This window comes from Bubalus bubalis, chromosome 7 (genome assembly GCF_019923935.1).
Source record: "Bubalus bubalis isolate 160015118507 breed Murrah chromosome 7, NDDB_SH_1, whole genome shotgun sequence".
NCBI lineage: Eukaryota > Metazoa > Chordata > Mammalia > Artiodactyla > Bovidae > Bubalus > Bubalus bubalis.
In genome coordinates this window covers 57,635,326-57,661,953 of record NC_059163.1, presented here as the reverse complement: position 1 = coordinate 57,661,953, position 26,628 = coordinate 57,635,326, and the positions used below count along the sequence as shown (strand labels likewise).

The window sequence follows — 26,628 nt, the reverse complement described above, 5'->3', positions numbered from 1 at the left end:
GGCCAGATTCCATGATCTTAGTTTTCCTAATGTTGAGTTTTAAGCCAACTTTTTCATTCTCCTCTTTCACTTGCATCAAGATGCTCTTTAGTTCCTCACTTTCTGCCATAAGGGTAGTGTCATCTGCATATCTGAGGTTACTGATATTTCTCCCAGCAATCTTGATTCCAGCTTGTGCTTCATCCAGCCTGGCGTTTCGCATGGTGTACTCTGCATATAAGTTAAATCAGCAGGGTGACAATATACAGCCTTGATGTACTCTTTTTCCGATTTGGAACCAGTCTGTTGTTCCATCACTATGTAACAGTTAAATGATAACAGTCATAATTTAAGCTAAACCAATTTTGTTTGTTAACTTTATAAATATAAACATATATACATATAAATTTATAAAGTTTATAAATATAAACTGCTAACTTTATATTGTGACATATATTTAAGGTGTTTTAAACTCAAAATGGGCTAGGTAACCTCAAGATTTCTGCCAATACCTTGTTTTACCTAAACCCTTTGAAATTCTAATCATACTCTTACCTTGTAGGACAAATCTCGAAGTCTCGCTGTCCATTCCGTAAAGGCTTTATTAAATATGGATGATGATATCTTAATGGTCAATACAGGTTCCTGGTACACAGTTGCCCATATGTCAGTCTTAACAAATAATAATACCTCAAAAATATTTGTGTGTGGAGTACAATCACAAGCTAAGGATCCTGACCTGAAGAACCTTTTCACAAAAATGGGATGTAAAAGTATGTACATATATTTATTTGCTTGGTGTTATGTTCTGTAAGACTTAGAAATGTTAAAAATATTTGAATTTGTTATTTTTTTTGTAATGCAAAACTCTGTATATGAAATATACTCCTAAAATCCCCACTATATTATATCAGACTACTGTTGCTTAATATTGGTTAAACAACTGCAGTTTAAATTAATGAATATATTAGCACTTTGGTATATTGCTTAACGTTCAGCTACTACATAATCTGAGGTTCAAACAATAATTAAAGTAAGTGGTAGAAATTGTTATCTCTTAATACATAAGAACACAATCACAGGAGCACTTAAGGGACAAAGCTAATATCTAGGACCAGATTCTAAGTCCTTAGGCTTCTTATTTTTTTTTTTTTTTTTTAATTTTATTTTATTTTTAAACTTACATAACTGTATTAGATTTGCCAAATATCAAAATGAATCCGCCACAGGTATACATGTGTTCCCCATCCTGAACCCTCCTCCCTCCTCCCTCCCCATTCCATCCCTCTGGGTCGTCCCAGTGCACCAGCCCCAAGCATCCAGTATCGTGTATCGAACCTGGACTGGCATCTCATTTCATACATGATATTTTACATGTTTCAATGCCATTCTCCCAAATCTTCCCACCCTCTCCCTCTCTCACAGAGTCCATAAGACTGTTCTATACATCAGTGTCTCTTTTGCTGTCTCGTACACAGGGTTATTGTTACCATCTTTCTAAATTCCATATATATGCGTTAGTATACTGTATTGGTGTTTTTCTTTCTGGCTTACTTCACTCTGTATAATAGGCTCCAGTTTCATCCACCTCATTAGAACTGATTCAAATGTATTCTTTTTAATGGCTGAATAATACTCCATTGTGTATATGTACCACAGCTTTCTTATCCATTCATCTGTTGATGGACATCTAGGTTGCTTCCATGTCCTGGCTATTATAAACAGTGCTGCGATGAACATTGGGGTACTCGTGTCTCTTTCCCTTCTGGTTTTCTCAGTGTGTATGCCCAGCAGTGGGATTGCTGGATCATAAGGCATGTCTATTTCCAGTTTTTTAAGGAATCTCCACACTGTTCTCCATAGTGGCTGTACTAGTTTGCATTCCCACCAACAGTGTAAGAGGGTTCCCTTTTCTCCACACCCTCTCCAGCATTTATTACTTGTAGACTTTTGGATCGCAGCCATTCTGACTGGCGTGAAATGGTACCTCATAGTGGTTTTGATTTGCATTTCTCTGATAATGAGTGATGTTGAGCATCTTTTCATGTGTTTGTTAGCCATCTGTATGTCTTCTTTGGAGAAATGTCTATTTAGTTCTTTGGCCCATTTTTTGATTGGGTCATTTATTTTTCTGGAGTTGAGCTGTAGGAGTTGCTTGTATATTCTCGAGATTAGTTGTTTGTCAGTTGCTTCATTTGCTATTATCTTCTCCCATTCTGAAGGCTGTCTTTTCACCTTGCTAATAGTTTCCTTTGATGTGCAGAAGCTTTTAAGGTTAATTAGGTCCCATTTGTTTATTTTTGCTTTTATTTCCAATATTCTGGGCGGTGGGTCATAGAGGATCCTGCTGTGATGTATGTCAGAGAGTGTTTTGCCTATGTTCTCCTCTAGGAGTTTTATAGTTTCTGGTCTTACGTTTAGATCTTTAATCCATTTTGAGTTTATTTTTGTGTATGGTGTTAGAAAGTGTTCTAGTTTCATTCTTTTACAAGTGGTTGACCAGAGTTCCCAGCACCACTTGTTAAAGAGATTGTCTTTAATCCATTGTATATTCTTGCCTCCTTTGTCGAAGATAAGGTGTCCATATGTGCGTGGATTTATCTCTGGGCTTTCTATTTTGTTCCATTGATCTATATTTCTGTCTTTGTGCCAGTACCATACTGTCTTGATAACTGTGGCTTTGTAGTAGAGCCTGAAGTCAGGTAGGTTGATTCCTCCAGTTCCATTCCTCTTTCTCAAGATCGCTTTGGCTATTCGAGGTTTTTTGTTTTTCCATACAAATTGTGAAATTATTTTTTCTAGCTCTGTGAAGAATGCTGTTGGTAGCTTGATAGGGATTGCATTGAATCTATAGATTGCTTTGGGTAGTATACTCATTTTCACTATATTGATTCTTCCAATCCATGAACATGGTATATTTCTCCATCTGTTAGTGTCCTCTTTGATTTCTTTCACCAGTGTTTTATAGTTTTCTATATATAGGTCTTTAGATTCTTTAGGTAGATATATTCCTAAGTATTTTATTCTTTCCGTTGCAATGGTGAATGGAATTGTTTCCTTAATTTCTCTTTCTGTTTTCTCATTATTAGTGTATAGGAATGCAAGGGATTTCTGTGTGTTGATTTTATATCCTGCAACTTCACTATAGCCATTGATTAGTTCTAGTAATTTTCTGGTGGAGTCTTTAGGGTTTTCTATGTAGAGGATCATGTCATCTGCAAACAGTGAGAGCTTTACTTCTTCTTTTCCAATTTGGATTCCTTTTATTTCTTTTTCTGCTCTGATTGCTGTGGCCAAAACTTCCAAAACTATGTTGAATAGTAATGGTGAAAGTGGGCACCCTTGTCTTGTTCCTGACTTTAGAGGAAATGCTTTCAATTTTTCACCATTGAGGATAATGTTTGCTGTGGGTTTGTCATATATAGCTTTGATTATGTTGAGGTATGTTCCTTCTATTCCTGCTTTCTGGAGAGTTTTGATCATAAATGGATGTTGAATTTTGTCAAAGGCTTTCTCTGCATCTATTGAGATAATTATATGGTTTTTATTTTTCAATTTGTTAATGTGGTGTATTACATTGATTGATTTGCGGATATTGAAGAATCCTTGCATCCCTGGGATAAAGCCCACTTGGTCATGGTGTATGATCTTTTTAATGTGTTGTTGGATTCTGATTGCTAGAATTTTGTTAAGGATTTTTGCATCTATGTTCATCAGTGATATTGGCCTGTAGTTTTCTTTTTTTGTGGGATCTTTGTCAGGTTTTGGTATTAGGGTGATGGTGGCCTCATAGAATGAGTTTGGAAGTTTACCATCCTCTGCAATTTTCTGGAAGAGTTTGAGCAGGATAGGTGTTAGCTCTTCTCTAAATTTTTGGTAGAATTCAGGTGTGAAGCCGTCTGGACCTGGGCTTTTGTTTGCTGGAAGATTTTTGATTACAGTTTCAATTTCCGTGCTTGTGATGGGTCTGTTAAGATTTTCTATTTCTTCCTGATCGAGTTTTGGAAAGTTGTACTTTTCTAAGAATTTGTCCATTTCTTCCTCGTTGTCCATTTTATTGGCATATAATTGTTGATAGTAGTCTCTTATGATCCTTTGTATTTCTGTGTTGTCTGTTGTGATCTCTCCATTTTCATTTCTAATTTTATTGATTTGATTTTTCTCCCTTTGTTTCTTGATGAGTCTGGCTAATGGTTTGTCAATTTTATTTATCCTTTCAAAGAACCAGCTTTTGGTTTTGTTGATTTTTGCTATGGTCTCTTTTGTTTCTTTTGCATTTATTTCTGCTCTAATTTTTAAGATTTCTTTCCTTCTACTAACCCTGGGGTTCTTCATTTCTTCCTTTTATTTTTAAAAAATGTTTCCACTGGATCAAGCTGTGACAAAAGATAACATTTTATTATAGGTTCAGTGGAGCTGGAAAACTAATCTTTTGACAAATTCACAGGGTCAGAGAGACAGTAAGTAGAATTCAGGGCTTAACATGGAAAGGTAGACTGTAAATTCCCAGGATTTCATTGGAGCACAGAAGTACACTCTGGGTAGTGATCACTCCTTTGATGAACTAAAGCCCAAATTCCAGTCATCTCAGTTCCTAATTGAATTAAGGTGATGTAAGATTGCTAGTGCCCAGGCTTCACTGCATACAAGAGGCAAAAGTAAATTCTCTTTGGAAGAAAGTAACAATATCCTGAATCTCATATTATCTCCTAAATTTTTTCAAATACAGTGTCTGGCACTCAAAAAACAAAAACAAAAACAGAAACAAGACAGAAGAAAGATGTGGGTGAAATAAAAAGAAAAATACTACAATAGAAGAAAACCCACAGAAGGTCCAGGTACTGGAGATACCAGATGTGGACTTTATGATTAATATGCTGAAAAGACTAAATGACAAGTTGTAGAATTTCAGCGAAGAACTAGAAACTTTTAAAAAGCCAGAACTTTTAAAAACTTTTAGAACTTTTAAAAAGCCAGAAGAAAAATCTAGAACTGAAAATACAATATGTGAAATTAAGAAATAGATAGATTTTAACAGTAAATTAGAACTAAAAGAAGGAATTAGTGAACTGATGAGTCAGAAGAAACTATCCAGACTGAAACATCAAGAGAGAAAAGGATGAATAATATGGAAGAGATCATAAAATACACATGACACTCAGTGATCCAGTGATCTCATGTATGTTGTGATTAGGAACCCAGAAAGAGGGGAGAAAGGAGTTGAGAAGAATCAATATGTGAAATTCAGGTGGGGGGAGGTTAAAAATTGATGAATGTCACAGATTCAAGAAGCCCTATGAACTCCAACAAAAATAAATGTGTAAAAAAAATGCTAGGCACATCATAGCATAACTGCTGAAAACAAAAGATAGAGAACAATGTTCAAAGCAATGAGAGAGAGAATACATATTACCTTTAATGAAATAGGAATAAAAATAAAAATTAGCTACTTCAACAGAAACAACTGAGGCCAGAGACAGTATCTTCAGTGCAGAAAGAAACTGCCAGGTTAGGTTTATATACTTAGCAGAAATTTCCTTTGACATAAAATATATTCTCAGAAAAGAAAAACCTGAGTTTGTCACCAGCAGATACAATAAATGAAATACTACAGATTATTTTTTGAGTAGAAAGAATATTATCTCATACAGAAAGTTATAGGTGCTAGAAGAAAGGAGAAATGGAAAAGGTTAGTACATAGGTAAATCTAAATAGTTGTAGTCTAATATCTTGCAGGATTGTAAACTAATGTCTTGTGGAGCTAAAAATATGTGTCATATGTAATTAAAATAATGGTATATAATTTAGAGAAGGAAAAGAATGTGTTCTCTCATCCTTGCTTTGTCTAAGATATGATAAAGGTATTATATCATTGGGTTGCAAAACATTCAGACACAACTTAGTGACTAAAACAATGAATGTGTTATAATATTGGAGGCAATCAATAAATAAAGATTGTAAAACTAATAGCTAAGGGGGAGATGTGGAATATGGAATTGGAAACACCATACTAACATATACAAGGCAAAATAAATAGAAGACAAGTATGTAAATTAACTTAAAATATGAACATATAAATCAATTAAACATTAAATATGCATGACTAATACTTAAATTATAAGACAGCATAAATACTGGATTTTTATTTATATATTTAAATATAAATTTATTTATTTTAATTGGAGGCTAATTACTTTACAACATTGTATTGGTTTTGCCATACATTAACATGAATCTGCCATGGGTGTACATGTGTTCCCCATCCTGAAACCCCCTCCCACCTTCCTCCCCATCCCATCCCTCTGGGTCATCCCAGTGCACCAGCCCCAAGCATCCTGTATCATGCATCGAACCTGGACTGGCGATTCGTTTTACATATGATAATATACATGTTTCAATGCCTTTCTCCCAAATCATCCCACCCTTGCCCTCTCCCACAGAGTCCAAAAGACTGTTCTATACATCTGTGTCTCTTTTGCTGTCTCACATACAGGATTATTGTTACCATCTTTCTAAATTCCGTATATATGTGTTATTATACTGTATTGGTGTTTTTCTTTCTGGCTTACTTCACTCTGTATAATAAGCTCCCGTTTCATCTACCTCATTAGAACTGATTCAAATGTGTTCTTTTTAATGGCTGAGTAATACTCCATTGTGTATATGTACCATAGCTTTCTTACCTATTCATCTGCTGATGGACATCTAGGTTGCTTCTGTGTCCTGGCTATTATAAACAGTGCTGTGATGAACATTGGAGTACACGTGTTCCTTTCAATTCTGGTTTCCTCGGTGTGTATGCCCAGCAGTGGGATTGCTGGGTTGTATGGCAGTTCTATTTCCAGTTTTTTAAAGAATCTCCACACTGTTCTCCATAGTGGCTGTACTAGTTTGCATTCCCACCAACAGTGTAAGAGGGTTCCCTTTTCTCCACACCCTCTCCAGCATTTATTGCTTGTAGACTTTTGGATCACAGCCATTCTGACTGGTGTGAAATAATACCTCATTGTGGTTTTGATTTGCATTTCTCTGATAATGAGTGATGTTGAACATCTTTTCATGTGTTTGTTAGCCATCTGTATGTCTTCTTTGGAGAATGTCTGTTTAATTCTTTGGCCCATTTTTTGATTGGGTCATTTATTTTTCTGGAATTGAGCTGCAGGAGTTGCTTGTATATTTTTGAGATTCTTTGTCAGTTGCTTCATTTGCTATTATTTTCTCCCATTCTGAAGGCTGTCTTTTCACCTTGTTTATAGTGTCATTTGTTGTGCAGAAGCTTTTAAATTTAATTAGGTCCCATTTGTTTATTTTTGCTTTTATTTCCAATATTCTGGGAGGTGGGTCATAGAGGATCCTGCTGTGATTTATGTTGGAGAGTGTTTTGCTTATGTTCTCCTCTAGGAGTTTTATATTTTCTGGTCTTACATTTAGATCTTTAATCCATTTTGAGTTTATTTTTGTGTATGGTGTTAGAAAGTGTTCTAGTTTCATTCTTTTACAAGTGGTTGACCAGTTTTCCCAGCACCACTTGTTAAAGAGATTGTCTTTTCTCCATTGTGTATTCTTGCCTCCTTTGTCAAAGATAAGGTGTCCATAGGTGTGTGGATTTATATCTGGGCTTTCTATTTTGTTCCATTGATCTATATTTCTGTCTTTGTGCCAGTACCATACCGTCTTGATGACTGTGGCTTTGTAGTAGAGCCTGAAGTCAGGCAGGTTGATTCCTCCAGTTCCATTCTTTCTCAAGATTGCTTTGGCTATTCAAGGTGTTTTGTATTTCCATACAAATTGTGAAATTGTTTGTTCTAGCTCTGTGAAGAATGCTGTTGGTAGCTTGATAGGGATTGCATTGAATCTATAGATTGCTTTGGGTAGTATACTCATTTTCACTATATTGATTCTTCCAATCCATGAACACGGTATATTTCTCCATCTATTTGTGTCCTCTTTGATTTCTTTTACCAGTGTTTTATAGTTTTCTATATATAGGCCTTTTGTTTCTTTAGGTAGATATATTCCTAAGTATTTTATTCTTTTCATTGCAATAGTGAACAGAATTGTTTCCTTAATTTCTCTTTCTATTTTCTCATTGTTAGTGTATAGGAATGCAAGGGATTTCTGTGTGTTGATTTTATATCCTGCAACTTTACTATATTCATTGATTAGTTCTAGTAATTTTCTGGTGGAGTCTTTAGGGTTTTCCATGTAGAGGATCATGTCATCTGCAAATAGTGAGAGTTTTACTTCTTCTTTTCCAATTTGCATTCCTTTTATTTCTCTTTCTGCTCTGATTGCTGTGGCCAAAACTTCCAAAACTATGTTGAATAGTAGTGGTGAGAGTGGGCACCCTTGTCTTGTTCCTGACTTTAGGGGAAATGCTTTCAATTTTTCACCATTGAGGATAATGTTTGCTGTGGGTTTGTGGGTTTTATTATGTTGAGGTATGTTCCATCTATTCCTGCTTTCTGGAGGGTTTTTATCATAAATGGATGTTGAATTTTGTCAAAGGCTTTCTTAGCATTTATTGAGATAATCATATGGTTTTAAAGATCAACTGTAAAATGCTGTTTGTAAGAGATACCCCTAACATAAAAGCGTATTAAAAATTGGACAGAAAAAGATATCCAGTAAACATACTAACAAAAAGAGATGCAGGAAAGCAGTGCTAAGTCAAGAAAAATTACTAGAAATACAGTTAGAACATGTTTAATTCATCAGGTAAATATACAGTACTAAAGAAGACTAATACAGTCTCAAAATATGTAAAGCCATGTTATGTAGAATCAGCAGATAAAATGCTCTGTATATAGAAAATTCTAAGGAATCTATGAAAAAAATGCAAAGTTAATGTAATCCCTATTAAAAAAAACCTAGGTGGTGTTTTTCAGAAATTGACATTCGAATTGTCTTAAAATTCACATGGAAATCAAAGGGACGTGGAATAGCTTTGAAAAAGAACAAAGTTGTAGGACTCATACTCCTTGATTTTAAAATTCACTACCCAGCTTTAGTAATCCAGGCAATATGGTACTGGCATAAAGATAAACATCAGTTCAGTTCAGTTCAGTTGCTCAGTCATGTCCGACTCTCTGCAACCTCATGAATTGCAGCACGCCAGGCCTCCCTGTCCATTACCAACTCCCGGAGTTCACTCAAACTCATGTCCATCGAGTTGGTGATGCCATCCAGCCATCTCATCCTCTGTTGTCCCCTTCTCCTCCTGCCCCCAATTCCTCCCAATATCAGAGTCTTTTCCAGTGAGTCAACTCTTTGCATGAGGTGGCTAAAGTACTGGAGTTTCAGCTTTAGCATCAGTCCTTCCAATGAACACCCAGGACTGATCTCCTTTAGAATGGACTGGTTGGATCTCCTTGCAGTCCAAGGGACTCTCAAGAGTCTTTTCCAACACCACAGTTCAAAAGCATCAATTCTTCGGTGCTCAGCCTTCTTCACAGTCCAACTCTCACATCCATACATGACCACTGGAAAAACCATAGCCTTGACTAGACGGACCTTTATTGGCAAAGTAATGTCTCTGCTTTTCAATATGCTATCTAGGTTGGACATAACTTTCCTTTCAAAGAGTAAGCGTCTTTTAATTTCATGGCTGGAATCATCATCTGCAGTGATTTTGGAGCCCCCCAAAATAAAGTCTAACACTGTTTCCACTGTTTCCCCATCTATTTGCCATGAAGTGATGGGACCAGATGCCATGATCTTTGTTTTCTGAATGTTGAGCTTTAAGCCAACTTTTTCACTCTCCTCTTTCACTTTCATCAAGAGGCTTTTAGTTCCTCTTCACTTTCTGCCATAAGGGTGGTGTCATCTGCATATCTGAGGTTACTGATATTCCTCCTGGCAATCTTGATTCCAGCTTGTGCTTCTTCCAGTCCAGCGTTTCTCATGATGTACTCTGCATATAAGTTAAATAAGCAGGGTGACAATATACAGCCTTGACGTACTCCTTTTCCTATTTGGAACCAGTCTGTTGTTCCATGTCCAGGTCTGACTGTTGCTTCCTGACTTGCATATAGGTTTCTTAAGAGGCAGGTCAGGTGGTCTGTTATTCCCATCTATTGAAGAATTTTCCACAGTTTATTGTGATCCACACAGTCAAAGGCTTTGGCATAGTCAATAAAGCAGAAATAGATGTTTTTCTGGAACTCTCTTGCTTTTTCCATGATCCAGCAGATGTTGGCAATTTGATCTCTGGTTCCTCTGCCTCTTCTAAAACCAGCTTGAACATCAGGAAGTTCACGGTTCACGTATTGCTGAAGCCTGGCTTGGAGAATTTTGAGCATTACTTTACTAGCATGTGAGATGAGTGCAATTGTGTGGTACTTTGAGCATTCTTTGGCATTGCCTTTCTTAGGGATTGGAATGAAAACTGACCTTTTCCAGTCCTGTGGCCACTGCTGAGTTTTCCAGATTTGCTGGCATATTGAGTGCAGCACTTGCACAGCATCATCTTTCAGGATTTGGAATAGCTCAACTGGAATTCCATCCCCTCCACTAGCTTTGTTCGTAGTGATGCTTTCTAAGGCCCACTTGACTTCACATTCCAGGATGTCTGGCTCTAAGTGAGTGATCACACCATCGTGATTATCTGGGTTGTGAAGATCTTTTTTGTATAGTTCTTCTGTGTATTCTTGCCACCTCTTCTTAATATCTTCTGCTTCTGTTAGGTCCATACTGTTTCTGTCCTTTATCAATGCAAAGAAATAGAGGAAAACAACAGAATGGGAAAGACTAGAGATCTCTTCAAGAAAATTAGAGATACCAAGGGAATATTTCATGCAAAGATAAACATAGATCAATGGAATAGAATTGAGAATACAAATGTAAAGCCCTAATTACATTTATGGTCAACTGATTTTCAACAAGTGTACCAAAACCATTCAACAAAGAAAGAATAGTCTTTTCAACAAATGGTGCTAGGATAACTGGATATCCACATGTGAAAGAATAAAGTTGGACCCCCTACTTCATATCATACACATAAACTGGGTAAAAAACCTATTTATAAGAGGTAAAACTATCAAACTTTTAGAAGAAAACACAAGGGTAAAACTTTCAGACCTTGAATTTGGCAGTGGTTGTTTAAACACCAAAAGCACAACAAAGGAAAAGATAAATTGAACTTCATCTAAATGAAAACTTTCATTTTTCAAAGATGGTCATACCATGAGCTGGCAAGGTATGGAACATTAGGAATGCTCCAGCACTGCTAGTTGGATTATAAATTTGTACAGTGACTTTGGAAAACTAGCATTGATCACTAAAATTGAAAATATACATGCCTGCTGCTGCTGCTGGTAAGTCACTTCAGTTGTGTCCGACTCTGTGCGACCCCATAGACGGCAGCCCATCAGGCTCCTCCGTCCCTGGGATTCTCCAGGCAAGAACACTGGAGTGGGTTGCCATTTCCTTCTCCAATGCAGGAAAGTGAAAAGTGAAAGTGAAGTCGCTCAGTCGTGTCCGACTCTGTGCGACCCCATGGACTGCAGCCTACCAGGCTCTTCCGTCCATGGGATTTTCCTACTTCTGGTTTTATTACCCTTATGAATTTTTACCTATTTAAGTAGAGAGAATGGGAACCACTGGGTAACCAAGAAGTAGAAGAATCAAAGTGTCTCATTTTAGAAGCATTCCAACTGATAAATGAAAAAAAGAAGACGGAATTAGAATATGACTATTTTGTAGCACCTTTGCTCATACCATAAAGGCAATTTAATGAATGAATTATGACATCACTTGTGAATTAGTTTTGTGCCCTCCACCTCCCAAGGAAAAAAAAAGAACTCGAAACTAAATTAAGCTCTAAAGATCCAACTACTAATTTACAGGAAGTACAGAAGACAAGAACATGTTAAACTACTCTCTAGGAAAGCAAAGAACAAAATCCAGGCTCTGGGAAACTAGTAGTACAAGTAACCATGTTATATTAAGAAATAAATGCTAAGAAAAAATGGACAGGGTACCTGTCAACAAAAAAAATTTAAAGTAAGACATTGACTCATTGCAATGTGTGTACCTATGTAACTCCTGATTTAAACAAACTAAAAAAAAATTTGATGTGTGAGACTTGGAAAATTTGAGCCATGATTGGATGCTATTATAATTTGATGACAATAAGGAATTACTTTTTAAAATGTATGGGGTTATTTTTAAAGAAGTTCTTATCTTTTAGATAAATGGTGAAATATTTCATAGTTTCAAAATAATATGGGGGGTGGAAGTGTGTGCAGATAAAGATGAAACATGATTGGGCATGAATGTTTCACTGTTGAAGCAATATCATGAACGTTTGAAAAATCACTATACATTATGGGGTTTTTGACATAATGTTTGAACTTTTGCAATGAAGAGTTAAAAATAGGGGGAAAAAAGAGAAAGGTGCACTTGATTAAAAATTTTTTTTTCAAAAGAGACATAATAGAAAGAAGATTGATCAGACAAGAGAAAGGGGTAGGGTATCGCAATTTCAAGAGTGACTCCTCAGCAGATGAGGAGAATGAGAGCCATTGTAGGACTGGAGGAGTTGCCCTAATATTAGGGTCACAGACAATTACAACCTTAGGGAAGGCAGACTGTCCTAAATTATAGGGTCCCTAAGGGCCTTTAGACTGTGCTTAAGTAAAAATTATAAAATGCTAAAAAAAAAATAAATGCTAATAAAATTTTTTCCAGGGAAAATAGAATATAAAAGGGGATTAAAAAAATGGGAAAGGGAAGTAACCAGTACTGAGCATTTGTTGTATACTAGGCACAATGCTAAGCCTAACTACTTTATCTCAATCCTCACTACAATTAAATGAGGTGTGGACAATAATATCCCATTTTACAAATAAGGAAATAGAGGCTTGTCACACAGGTACAGTAAATAGTGAATTTGGGACTCAAACTTGGGTATTTCTGCCTCTAAAACCCTGTTCCCTCCACTACACTGGGCGTGCATGCTAAGTCGCTTCACTTGTGTCTGACTGTGCGGCTCTATGGACTCTAGCCCACCAGCCTCCTCTGTCCATGGGATTCTGCAGGCAAGAATATTGGAATGGGTTGTCAGGCCCTCCTCCAGGGGATCTCCCTGACCTAGGGATGGAACCTGCGTCTTCTGTGACTCCTGCAATGTAGGTGGATTCTTTACCACTGAGCCACCAGGGAAGTCCACTACACCATACTGCTTTACATGGAATCTGAAGTTCAGGATGGAAAAATTTAAATTATATTTTATGTAGAAGATATTTAACCTTCAAAATCATTCAAGTGAAGGAGGAAGGACTCTATTAAGAGAATTCATGTGTTAAGGATGTTATCAGAAAATAATCCTGTTTTCTGGCTGCATTAAAATGACATTTTGTGTAGTTGAGGATTTAAAAATGAATAGTGATAAATAGATATAACTACATACTGCATAAGATTTTTTAATTAATATTTTGCATACATTTTCTGTGTTTTTTCTCCCAGATATTGAGATACTTCATGAGACATTTATGAAACTTGAATTAAAGGATCATCGATTACAGAAAGTTAAAGTGATTCTGCTGCTACCTCGTTGTTCAGGACTGGGTGTTAGTAATCCAGTAGAATTTATTTTAAATGAGCATGAAGGTACTTGCTTTAATTTTTAATTTCTAAATTATTTAAATTTGTTAATATTTTTTAAATGAAGTTACTTAAAATCATGATTTCTCATGAATCTAAGTTTATGATCACTAAATTTATGACTAATATTTTTACCATAATCACTAGGTCAGCAGCTCCTTATTTGCTCTGGCTATTACCTCCTCAAAGTAGTTTCCTTCAAAATCATGAATTAGTTTGAAAAACACTTGAATATTGAAAAACATTACAACCATTTTTAGAATGGTTAAAAAAATTCCTATATTTGAGGAATATATGAAATTGATCTTTGTTAACCACTTGAAATTATTTTAAAATGGGGTAAAAAAAGTAAGTTGATATGGTTTTAGAGTATAATAATGTATAAATAGTCCTTTAAAAAGTGATTAAAGACTTAGAAAAATGTGAAGTGTAAAACTAAATTGGAAAGAAATGAAGTTTAATTAACCTTTAGTAATATTACTGGAATGGGGACCAGCCCAATATATGGTATAAATAATTGCCTCTTATATTCCCAGGGGGCTTCCCTGGTGGCTCAGTGTAAAGAACTCACCTGCCAATGCGGGAGACATAAGAGACATAGGTTCGATCCCTGGGTCGGGATGATCCCCTGGAGGAGGGCATGGCAACCCATTCCAGTTTTCTTGCCTGGAGAATCCCATGGACAGAGGAGCCTGGCGGTAGCAAAGAGTCGGGCAACCCATTCCAGTTTTCTTGCCTAGAGAATCCCATGGACAGAGGAGCCTGGCGGTAGCAAAGAGTCAGGCATGACTGAAGTGACTTAGCACATGTTCCAGGGAGTTACTGAGAGGCAGAATAAAACAGGGCTTAGAAGTTTGGTCTGATTGCCAGGCTAGAACCTGGTTTTGATCTAGTAGCTGTATGACCTTAGACAAGTTATTTAATGTATGCTTGAACAATTTTCTCAGTGTTAAGAGGGATAATAATGCTTCAAGGGGTTGTTGAATAAAATAATCTATATAGAGTAGTAGTCAATATATCTTAGTTAATATTATCAAGAAATATGTTAAAAATTGTTTTAGACATTTAAAAAATTACTGTAAGAATTTCTTGATCTGTTGTTTTTTTATCTATTATGAAGACATACAGTTGCTTCCCTGAAGTTTTTTCTTCCAAGATTTCTTTTAGTAAGCTAATGTTTTTAAGTGTATTCTTTCTTACTCAGATCTGACTGTAGCCCATCAGTTTCTGCCTTGGAAAATAAATCTTTTTTCCCTTTATTCATACTCAGGCTGACTGCATTCTATCTTTTGTTCTTGAATGACTTATTTTGGCTGGTTAGATAACTCTAGGATAAGAATTTGGAGAATAAAGGAAAAGTAATATTAAAACTAAGCAAAATTATCGATTCAGATTTTAAAATTTTAAGTCAGCATTTTTATAATACTGTATTTTTAATAAATTCTATGAAAACTCATTAATAGGGAAAATGATTAAAATATTACATAATGTGATCACAGCAATATATGAAAAATCTAATAGTAATATATTTTAAAGCATATATTTGTTTTTAGATACAGATTTACTTAAGGATTTCTCTCAAGGAGGCCCATCAGAAGATAAACTTCATGTTCTTGCTCAACAGCAATATGAACAGCTAGCACATGCCATGAAATGTAAGTTTGTTATCAGCACAAACTGAAAATATGTTGTAAATCTTAGAAACACTAATACTTCATTTATCATATTCAGGCAATGATGTGTGAACCATAAGTGGATTTCCCAGAACCCTTAGTCATAGTTCCTTAAAATAACAAAATATTTATTTTTACCAATCTAAGTCTCAAAAATATATGCTTTACTATCATTTTAAATATAGGTTAGCAAGAAGAATTATCAGCTTCTTAATGGTGAAATGAAATAATTATGTACATCAATCATTGTATAATTTCATCTTCTCTGTTTCTCTTCTTTGGCTTTTCAATGTAATTTTTCTGTTTTGTATCACCCTAACAACTCCTCTATAATTCCAACTTTAGTTAAACTCTTAATTTTTTTAATACTAAAAAGAAAATAGATGAATTAAAGATAAAGCCTAGATCTCTTAAAGTCTGAGTAACAAGGCCATTTAAGTATTTATATTATTGCTTCAATCCCTACATTTAGACTTTGAGTACCATTTAGATTTTGAGTACCAATGCCCTTTCACACTTAGATAAGGAAATCTAGAAGACTCTGAGAAATTACATTAACTTTTATTAACTTAGTGCATGTTTATCAAATGTCTACTCTGGGTCAGGTATTAAGCCAGTTGTTAAGAATATGAGTTTGGATAAATCCTGACCTCCAAAGGCTCAAAGGTTAGCATAGGGTATAGATGATTTAATATATAAAGATATAGCATATATGAAGTAGAAATTAGGCAAAATAGAAAAACATGGAGGAGTTCTGTCCTTTTAACTGATGCTATTAATAAACACTATTTTGAATATGATAGTATGTATATGATCAATGAAATGAGTTGGTTGGAAGATTAGGGACCTGATAAATAATACATTTAAAAAATTCTTTCTATGATTGCTCTATTTAAAATTGCAAGATAATCTCTTGAAACTAACCATCCTCCATATCTGCTTTGATTTTCTCTATAGCATTTGTCACCTCCTAATGCTTTAGTTTTAGGTGGGGGGTCTCACTGTGCAGCTTGCAGGATCTTAGTTCCCTAATGGGAACTAAGAACCTGGGCCCCTGGCAGTGAGAGTGCTATGTCCTAACCACTGGATCAGCCGGGAATTCCAAAATCTCTTATTTATTTATGTTTTTTCAAACTTATTTTTGACTGTGCTGTGTCTCCATTGCTGTGCAGGCTTTTCTCTAGCTGCAGAGAGCAGGAGCTACTCTCTAACTGTGGTGCACAGACTTCTCATTGCAGTGCATTCTCTTGTTGTGAAGTAGGGGCCTAGGCACGTGGGCTTCAGTAGTTGCCGCTTGTGGGTTCAGTAGCTGTAACCCATGGGCTTTAGAGCTCAGGTTAGACTCATGGGCTTAGTTGCTCCACGGCATGTGAGATCTTCCTGGACCAGGGATGGAACCCATGTTTCCTGCATTGGCAGGTGGATTCTTTACCACTGAGTCACCAGGGAAGCCCTATTTATGTCTTATGTCAATGAAACAGAAAATAAGCTCCCTGGGGCAGGGGTTTTTGTGTGTATGTATTGAATATGTAAGAACAGTGCTTAGCATGTAGTACGTGCTTGGTAAATGTGAATGTGAGTGAGTTGCTGGTAGTAATATTACTTCACTTTAGAGTTGAGGAATTGGAGAGGTAAGTAACTTTTTCAGGTTCATAAATCAGTAAATAACAGAATACGGATTCACACCTAAGTCTGTCTCTAGAGTCCTTTTAACTAGTTATGCGATATGGCTTTTGGAAGAATGGCTGGAAGTGTCAAGCTATGGTAATCTGCAGTATTTATTTGCTTGTGTTTGTAATAAGGTTGGTCACATGGATTGGATTTTCAATTTCTATATGATCCAGTTATATTTACTTCATTTATTGGCCAGACTATATTACTAATACATGCTTTAAAGGGGAGCCATGCAAGCATCTGTAGACATCATTCCCATCAAAATCGTGTGGTATTAGTACAGACATCTGGATGTCCCTTGTACCTCAGTTGGTAAAGAATCTGCCTGCAACGCAGGAGACCCTGGTTCGATCCCTGGGTCAGGAAAATCCCCTGGAGAGGAAATGGCAACCCACTCCAGTATTCTTGCCCAGAGAGTTCTATGGACAGAGGAGCCTGGCAGGTTGCAATGAGGTTGCAAAAGTGAACCTCACCACCACTGAAAACACAAGAGATTTGTTCACAATTGTTAATGGAGTCATTATGTTATTTCCGTCTTCTTTAAATATAGTTACCAGAGCTCAAGCTATTGTTTACTGCACATGTTCAGTTTATCCAGAGGAAAATGAAGCTATTGTTAAGAAAGCACTGGAATTTCAAGACCACGGGATTAAAGTACAACCTTATAGGTAAGAAAGAAAGAATTCTTCTAAACAACTCAACTAAATATCTTTGAAAGTGAACAACTACAATTTTCTAAGTTAGAAGGCATTTCATTTCTTTTTTATTGGACTTTAATATGACCAAACACCCTAACTTCTTACAACTTTAAAGTAGATTCTGTAAAAGCTTTGCAATGGCTTGGTATGTGAATTGTATTGTACACTAAAAGATTTGTTTTGTTGTTGTTATTATTATTGCTAAATAAGGTTAAAGGCATTTGGGCTTCGACTTGATTGATTTCTGGGTAAAATGAATATAAACTTTATATCCTGAGTCTTAGATACATGCTTCAATAAAAGGAAAGTATAAAATAACCTTAGAAAGTAGCAAGAAAATTGGATGTTTATTATCTGAAAATATATGTTTCTTAGACCTGTTTAGCCTTTGGCACCCACAAGGATTGAAATAAAAATAGCCTGAATAACCATAATAGCTTTTGGGTAAAATGATATATTAAACTAGGGGTAGAGAAGAAAAACTGGAATACTCCATCCAAACTCTGGACATCAAGATAAGGAGTATGTCTATTAATGATATATGACACCAGTTAGTTCTTCAAGACTGTGACAATTAAGAAGGTATTTTAAAATGTTTCCAATTTTTAACTTATTTCCCTTGTTCTGAACTTTTCCTGTAATTCTTTTTTTTTAAATTATTTATTTCTTTGGCTGTTTTGGACTCAGTAGTTGTGGTGTGGGCTTAGTTGCTCCAAGGCATGTGGGATCTTACTTCCCCAACCAGGGATCGAACCTGCATCCCCTGCACTCCCAGGCAGATTCTTAACCACTGGACAACCAGGGATGTCCCTGTAACTCTTATAGTAGGATCTTAATAGGTATATGGTTTGCTCCCTCCTTTTAATTTGATGTTTTTCCTTTGCCAATTCACAAGTGGACATGTTAACCACATCTATATTTCCCTTCTTTCTTTACCCTCTTAATAATTCTTGTTGGTAGTTGACAACCAACCTTATTTCTGCCAGCTTCTTAACACAGCACAAACTAAATCACCATCTAGTAGCAGACAGAATTATTGCACAATATAACCAAATTCACCAGTGAGAGTGATTTGATTTGTCTGTCAGGAATGATGTTTCTAAGAATGTAATATGGCCGATACTGGATGCTTGGGGCTGGTGCACTGGGACGACCCAGAGGGATGGAATGGGGAGGGAGGAGGGAGGAGGGTTCAGGATGGGGAACACATGTATACCTGTGGCGGATTCATTTTGATATTTGGCAAAACTAATACAGTTATGTAAAGTTTAAAAATAAAATAAAATAAAAAAAAATAAGAATGTAATATGGCAAAAATAGAGGAAAATCTGTATGTATTTCATTAGATTTTTTTCCTTATTTTTAAGTTGAAGTATAGTTGATTTACAATATTATATTAATTTTAGGTATATCATAACATCATTCAGTTATATATAACTGAAATATATTTATGTATATATATGCATGCTTAGTCACTCAGTCCTGTCTGACTCTTTGCGACCCCGTGGACTGTAACCCGCCAGGCTCCTCTGTCCATGGAATTCTCCAGGCAAGAATACTGGAGTGGGTTGCCATTTTCTTCTCAAAGGGAGTCTTCTAGACTCAGGGATTGAATCTGGGTCTCCTGCATTGGATTGGACTTTAATATGACCAAATACCCTAACTTCTTACAACTTTAAAGTAGATTCTGTAAAAGCTTTGTAATGGCTTGGTATGTGAATTGTATTGTACACTAAAAGATTTGTTTTGTTGTTGTTATTATTATTGCTAAATAAGGTTAAAGGCATTTGGGCTTTAACCTGCATTAATCTGCAGGCAGATTCTTTACCATGTGATCACCTGGGAAGCTCACATGTGTATATATAACTGAATATATCTATTTTCAGATCATTTTCCATTATATTTATTTATATATTTATATATATATATTTCTATTGTTACAAGATATTGAATACAGCTCCCTGTACTTACTATACAGTAAATCCTGTTGCTTATCTGTTTTTATGTATTATAGTTTAGATCTGTTAATTTCATATTCCTGATTTGTCCCTTCCTCCTCTCCCTTTTCTCATTGGTAACCATAAGTTTGTTTTCTATGTCTGTGAGTCTTCCTATTTGGTATATAGATTCATTTGTATTATTTTTAGGTTGTACATTTAAGTTATATCATATAGTATTTGCCTTTCTCTGTCTGACTTCACCAAGTATAATATTCTCTAGTAGGTCTACCCATGTTGCTGCAAATGGCAATATTTCATTCTTTTTATGGCTAATATTCCATTATATATGTATATAGCATCACATCTTCTTAAGCCAATTAACTGTTGATGGGCACTTGGGTTGTAGCCACGTCTTGTCTATTGTAAATAGTGATGTTACGGACATTGGGGTACATGTATCTTTTTGAATTACAGTTTTCATCTTTTTCAAAATATATACCCAGGAGTGGAATTGCTGGATTATATGGTAGCTCTATTTTTAGTTTTTGAAGCAACCGCCATCTCTATTTACTTCCACTGTGATTTTTATTATTTCCTTCCTTCTGCTGATGTTAGGTTTTGTTTGTTTTTTTCTAATTCTTTTAGGTAGTAGGTTAAGTTGTTTTAGATGTTTCTTGAGGAAGGCTTTTATCATTATGAACTTCCCTCTAAGAAATGCTTTTGCTGCATCCCATAAATTTTGTTGTGATTTCATTGTCATTTGTCTCAAGGTATTTTAAAATTTCCTCTTTAATTTCATCATTCACCCACTGATTTTTAAGATAACATATTTTGTCTCCATGTGGTCATTTTTTTTCTCATTTCTTTTTCTGTGATTGATTTCTAGCTTCATGCCATTATGGTCAGAAAAGATGCTTGAGATAATTTCTATACTCTTAAATTCATTGAGACTTGTTTTGTGCCCCAGTATGTGATCATCCCTAGAGAATGTTGGCTGTGCATTCTTAACTGTGCTTTTATCATATAGGATCTGTTACCTTATTGATTTTCTGTCCAGAAGATATGTCCATTGATGTGAGTAGGATGTTAAATCTCCTACTATTATTGTATTCTCATCAATTTCTCTTTTTATGTCTGTTAGTTTTTGTTTTATATATTTGGGTACTCCTATATTATGTGCAGGGCTTCCCTGGTGGCTCAGTGGTGAAGAATCTGCCTGCCAATGCAGGAGATGTGGGTTTAATCCTTGGGTCAGGAAGATCCCTTTGAGAAGGAAATGGCAACCCACTCCAGTATTCTTGCCTTGGAAACCTCATGGACAGAGAAGCATGACGGGCTACAGTCCATGGGGGTCACAAAAAGAGTTGGATGTAACTTAGCAACTGAACAACGATTATAATATTAGGTACATGTATGTTGATGAGTGTAAAAACCTCTTCTTATATTGATTCTTTTATTATTATATATCTCTTTTTGGCCTTTGTTTTCAAGTTTATTTTGTCTTATTTGGTTATTGCAACCCCCACTTGTCATTTCTGTTTGCATTAAATCTTTTTCCATCCCCTCATTTTGAACCTGTGTGTTGTCTGTCTTAAAGTGGGGCTCTTGAAGGCAGCATATTGTAGGCTCTTTTTTAAAAAAAATCCAGTCTGCCACTCTGTCTTTCGTTTGGAGCAATTAGGCCATTGAGAGGTAATTATTGATATATATTTATTACCATTTTAAACCTTGTTTTCCAGTTGATTCTGTATTTCTTGTTACTTTTTCCTTTTGTTTTTCTTTTTGTGATTTGCTGATTTCCCTTTATTTTATGTTTGTGTTCTCTTCTTTTGGCTTTTGTAAATCTGTTGTATGTTTTTGACTTGTGGTTATTCTGTTTTTCAAGTATGTTTACCCCTTTCTGTGTCAACTTGCTTTAGACTGATAGTAATACAGGCTCAAACACATTCTAAAAAAAAATCTACATTTTCTTACTCTCCTCCCCAACATTTTATGATTTTGATGTCTCTTTTACATCTTCATGTTTATCCTTTTGCTGGCTTACGTGACTTACTTTCCAGTTATGATTTTCTCTTTTTTATAAATTCTTGCTCCTATTCTTAGAGAAGACCTTTCAATATTACTTTTAGGATAGGTTTAGTATTACTGTATTCTTTTAGTTTTTGCTTGTCTGAGAAATTCTCTCTTCTTCTGTTCTAAAGGATAATCTTGCTGGGTATAGTATTCTAGGTTGCATATTTTTCCCTTTTAGGAATTATCTTCTGTGGACTTAGAGGGCTGTTTATATGTGGGAACAGCCCTGTGTAGCTTGTGTGGGTTTAGTATTTTTTGGGTGAGGGTTGTTTTCAGTATGAATGCCTGCTGCCTTTTTCCTCAATGTGTGCTATCCATTAGCCCATTGATAGAGTGTGTGCAGATGCAGTTGCTGGCATTCTCTCTCAGAGTAACGCCTAGTGCCCACTCCCAGAGCTCTCAGAGGCAGCTTGCTCATGCCCCTGGAACTTGTGATACTCTCAGTGGCTCACGCCAGTTCCTGGAGCTCACACGAAGTGATTGGTGCTTGCTCCTGGAACTCATGTAGCCTGTGTCCTATTGTTTTGGAGTGCATGTGCAGGGAAAGAGGCTGCTATGGCAGGTTCCGCCCCTCCCTTCACATGCCCTCAACAATGGCACATCACCACTATGGTGGGTTCAGGCTTTCTCTGCATACACTGTTGGCTGCAGTCGCACCAGAATCCAGCCCCTTCAGGCTGTTTCTGCACAGCCAACCCTGGTCCTCTCCCCAGATTGGCCCTCTGAAGCCTGAGCTTCAGCTCCCAGTGCCTACTGGCACCAGTGGATGCGTGTCTCAGGCTGGGGAGTGCACAGCTGAGGCACTGTCTGTCTGTACAGGTCTCTCTCTAGTCTGCCTGCTGCAGACAGGTTCTGTGCTCTCCTCTGAGGAAGCGCCCTTTCTGTCCCAGTGGATCTCCTTACTGGTGAAGGGACTTCACAGGATACTGGAACCTTTCCTCTTACATAGTTCCCTCCCAGGGGCACAGCTTCCATTTTGATCCTTTTTTCCCTCTTTTTTTCTTCTGTCCTCCCTGGTTATGTGGAGATTTTATTGCCCTTTCAGATGTCTGAGGTCTTCTGCCAGTGTTCAGTAGATATTCTGTGAGAATCGTTCCATATGTAGATTTTTTTTTTTGCATAGTTGTGAGAGGAGGTTGGCTCACATCATGCTGTACTCTGCCATTTTGATTGCGGCCCTTGACATTTTATTCTTATTTGGAATTTTTGTTTAACAATTGGTGCATGTGTGTGTGCTTTGTTGCAATTTACTGTCTCCCTTGATTGGCAAATAAAACATTCTAACTATTAATTATTTGCTGTTATCTATTGCAGGCTTAGTCCCCCCGTCCTTCCACTGTGCTCCTTAAAGGAAATACATTTGTCTACTGACAAATTTTTTAGAATGGAACCATCTGAAATTACCAATGGTTGTTTTCTTTCTGTTCTAACAAGGGAGGTAAGGATAAAATCCCAATCCATTTCATACTTAGGGATTAAGAAACAACAAAGCCTCCTACAAGGAACCTAGGAACTTTGTGAACATTTCATAATGGTATGCTTATTTCACAAATACCTAAAGGGCATGAAAAAGAATTATTACTGTCTGGCAAAAATCCCTATTTTTATCTTTATGCTTTTCCTGAGTGTTCTTCCCTTGCTTACTCTCTACCCCCACCTCTCTAAGCACTTGTCAACGTCTAGTTCATTTTAGCTCACAGACAAGAAATAAGCTCTGTAATTCTGTGTTTGTTTTTTTTTTTCTTTCTATCAGGTTCACAGATGGGGAGGTTTGAGTACAATGAAAGTAATTTCCTGAAGCTTATGGGATATAGTAGGGACTGAAGCCTAAAAACTATTTCTTTTAGTATAATAATGATACTCTTTTATCTTTACTGAAACACTGATAAGTATTTGTGATATACATGGTAACAGTTAACTCCCACATTTACTAACTGCTTCTTTAATTATAGCGGGACCCATCTGAGACAGTATCTGTGAAAGATGTTTTGGCCCGTGCAGCAGCAAAGGGTCTACTGGAGGGGATTGAGTTGGGTAAATCTTCAAAACGGGAGAAGAAGAAGAAGAAACAGAAAATGTCATTGCCAAAATCGTCCATTGCTGATAACAGCGGCATCCAAATGAAAATCGCTGAGTTCCTGAGTCGGGAAACTAATATGAGTGCTAATCAGCCGGAGACATTAACAACAAAAACATCTCTTCCACAGAAAAATGCAAATCAAGTGGGTTCTTCCCCACAGGTCAGAAGACCCAGCAAGCCCATCACCAATCCTTTAGTGCCTACAATTATGAAGAATACATCTGCCAGACCACACGAACGGCCAACAAACTTTGTGAGACCTAGGCCAGAAGACAGAATGATTCCACTGAAACCCATAGAGATTGCCTTACCTCCAGTCATATTGCCGTTTCCCAGTCCGCAAGGGATCAGATCTCACATACCAACTCCACATTTTTACTATCGTTGGGTTGGGCCCAAGACTGTCTTGCCTGGCTATCTGTCCACACCATCAATACTCAGAAGAAGGGAAAAACCTAAAGAAAACTTACCTTCCTCTCTACCCAGGCATCCTCGACCATAGCTGTGAGTGTCTTGCATTTTTTCTACAGGGTCAGGAGTAGATTTTTTTTTTCCCCCCGAGTCTGCAGGTTAGACAGCTGTTAGAACTGGTTTCACTCTTGGTAACTTTCAGTCTGGACTTAGGACACTGGTTTTAAAGCTGCAACAATTTTTCCACAAGGGAAACAGTGTGTGTAATAGACTTGTAATAGACTTGTTTTCAAAGTTAATTTGTGAGGCGTTTATTAGTAAGCATAAGTATGGAAAAGATGATCTTGCACTGAAGATCACTCTTCAGTACCAAGTCAGCTATAGTTTAAACATTTCAATCACTATCGAGGTTGATCTTTTGTAATGTGATTGAGGTTGAGTAGAAATAGGAAAAACAGAAAGGTCCAATGTTCTAGTTCATATGCCCATTCAGAGTGAAAACTTTCTCACTGGAAGAGCTTCCAGGATCCTAAGCACAGTGAACATAAGCTCTCCCTTCTGGCTATTTAGGCCAAATACTGTTGTTAAAAAAAAACAACAAAATGACTATAAGCAAATTTCCATCTAAGTAGTAATTCTGTGGACAAGGTCAAACTGTTGAATGTAAGTGACACACCTGTTGTTCAAGAAATGTATACAAATTTCTGGGTCTATTCAAAGATCAGGTGAAAACGGTTATTTCAAATGGCACACAGTAGTGAAGCCCTGATAAATCATTTCTGATGCTCAATTAAAATATATTGTAGCACTATTTTAATTATATTAAAAGTCAGTTCATCTTGACTGTATTATCAATTGCCTTCCAAGAATTGGTTATAGTTATTATTTCTGGGTCTATTGACTTTTTTTCATCATGGCAACAGAAATTGATTTTAAATCAAGTAAGTTACAACTATAAATCCTGCTGTTTAAGAACATGTTCACAGACACATTTATAAAGTTTGAATTTAACGTTCTATTTTCAGAATCCAGTTGTGTTGAATAGTGTTATATAAATTCCTAAATTTCAATTCAGATGTCATGATTTTAGGAGAATATTATCTTCTTCAAGATGAATATTTAGGTCTGTTTCAGCTCTAGTATTCATTTCAGCTCTAATTTCCTCACTTGAAGTGAGGATAAAAATGGTGGATTTCATTTAGTAGTAATAAATTTTTTTAGCTGAAACATTATCAGTAATGCATGTCAATGAAACATGACTTATGGAAATGTTTTAAATGCTCAGCTTATTTTACTAATTTCAAAAATCAAAAACTATATAATCTTTGCTTGATATCAGAGTATGGTTTCCTCTTCCTACCACTGGCTCAGAGCCTTCCATGCCTCCGGGAGGCAAGTGTAGCTGAACTGAACTTTGTTCAGTAAAGACCTGATCTTTTTTATCCTGGGAATCTTCTATCTCTTTCCTGCCCTCACCCCTCTGCCCCAGGCTGAAGAGCACTCCACTGTCCAGAAGTAGCAGGTCCAAGATTTTTACTTTGTGTGATAAGTTATAAGAAGAGAACTCACCCTATTATGGAGTAGGTCAGGATATTTTTCTGATCTCTATAGCAGTGTATAATTCATGTCATGTCACAACTTTAGCCACTTCACTTCAGTATCCCATAACATGAATCTTGTTATAAATTATTTTTCTCTTTATAAGTATATGGAGATTCTGTATTAAACCATTCCTTCATTAAGCCTGTGGTTTTCTTCTTTGAGAATCTTCTAAGGACGTGATCAATTGTTTAAATATTTTGGTAGAGTAAAAAGGGAAAAATACTTTGGATAAAAACAATATGCTAGAATTCTAGTGAAAAATACTGATTACACTGACATTTTTTTTTCTTCAGCTTAAGAGAAAAATGCTGCAAAAACTAAAATAATGAAATTACTGGTATTTAGATATCCCAATAGCAAATTCAGATTTTTAACCTGTAATTATTTACCTCTGTATAATACCTGAAACCAATTGAAAGTTTGCTCTTTGAAGAGTAACTACCTTTGATAAGGAAATGCAAGATGAACAAAAAAAAATGGCTATACACTTTATATTCCATTTATCTTCTTCTATATGCCTAACAGTTAAACCAGATTCAAATACTGTTTTTCCAGTTACTTTTCATTTTGGATTTAGTGCCTGTACAGCTCTTTCATTCTTTGACATCAGGGTCTTAAAATAAAAATGGACTCTCTTAATACTAGAAAGAGTGCATACACGAGCATCAAGTTGGTGACTAAATAGGCCTCTAAGTCCAAAACGCCAGATGTCCTTCCTGAGTAACAAATAAGGACAGTGTGATGAGTTATTCAAAATTTAAAGTTACTTTCTAGTTCTTACCAGGTAGAAATATACAACAGCTAATCAAAGCAAAATCTTACATTACTAAAATGGTTTTAAATTTAAGAATAATTTGAAAATAAAATGACTAGCGTGGAGATTTTTATCGCTA

General features: G+C 36.1%; 1 protein-coding gene across 4 annotated transcripts in view; it reads left to right on the top strand.

The window, feature by feature from the left end:
- The window catches only part of NSUN7 (NOP2/Sun RNA methyltransferase family member 7), a 50,593-nt gene extending 24,718 nt beyond the window's left edge, over nucleotides 1–25,875 (top strand). For 3 of the 4 annotated variants that reach the window (XM_006068210.4, XM_044945949.2, XM_006068209.4), the window contains exons 7-12: nucleotides 542–752; nucleotides 13,447–13,590; nucleotides 15,138–15,239; nucleotides 17,482–17,599; nucleotides 22,957–23,080; nucleotides 23,595–25,875. In XM_006068210.4, the coding sequence (XP_006068272.2) occupies nucleotides 542–752; nucleotides 13,447–13,590; nucleotides 15,138–15,239; nucleotides 17,482–17,599; nucleotides 22,957–23,080; nucleotides 23,595–24,224 (1,329 nt within the window). In that variant the 3' untranslated portion in view covers nucleotides 24,225–25,875. The remainder of the gene's footprint in view (nucleotides 1–541; nucleotides 753–13,446; nucleotides 13,591–15,137; nucleotides 15,240–17,481; nucleotides 17,600–22,956; nucleotides 23,081–23,594) is intronic. The other variant, XM_025290610.3, reaches the window with a different exon arrangement.
- Nucleotides 25,876–26,628: the final 753 nt, after the last annotated feature.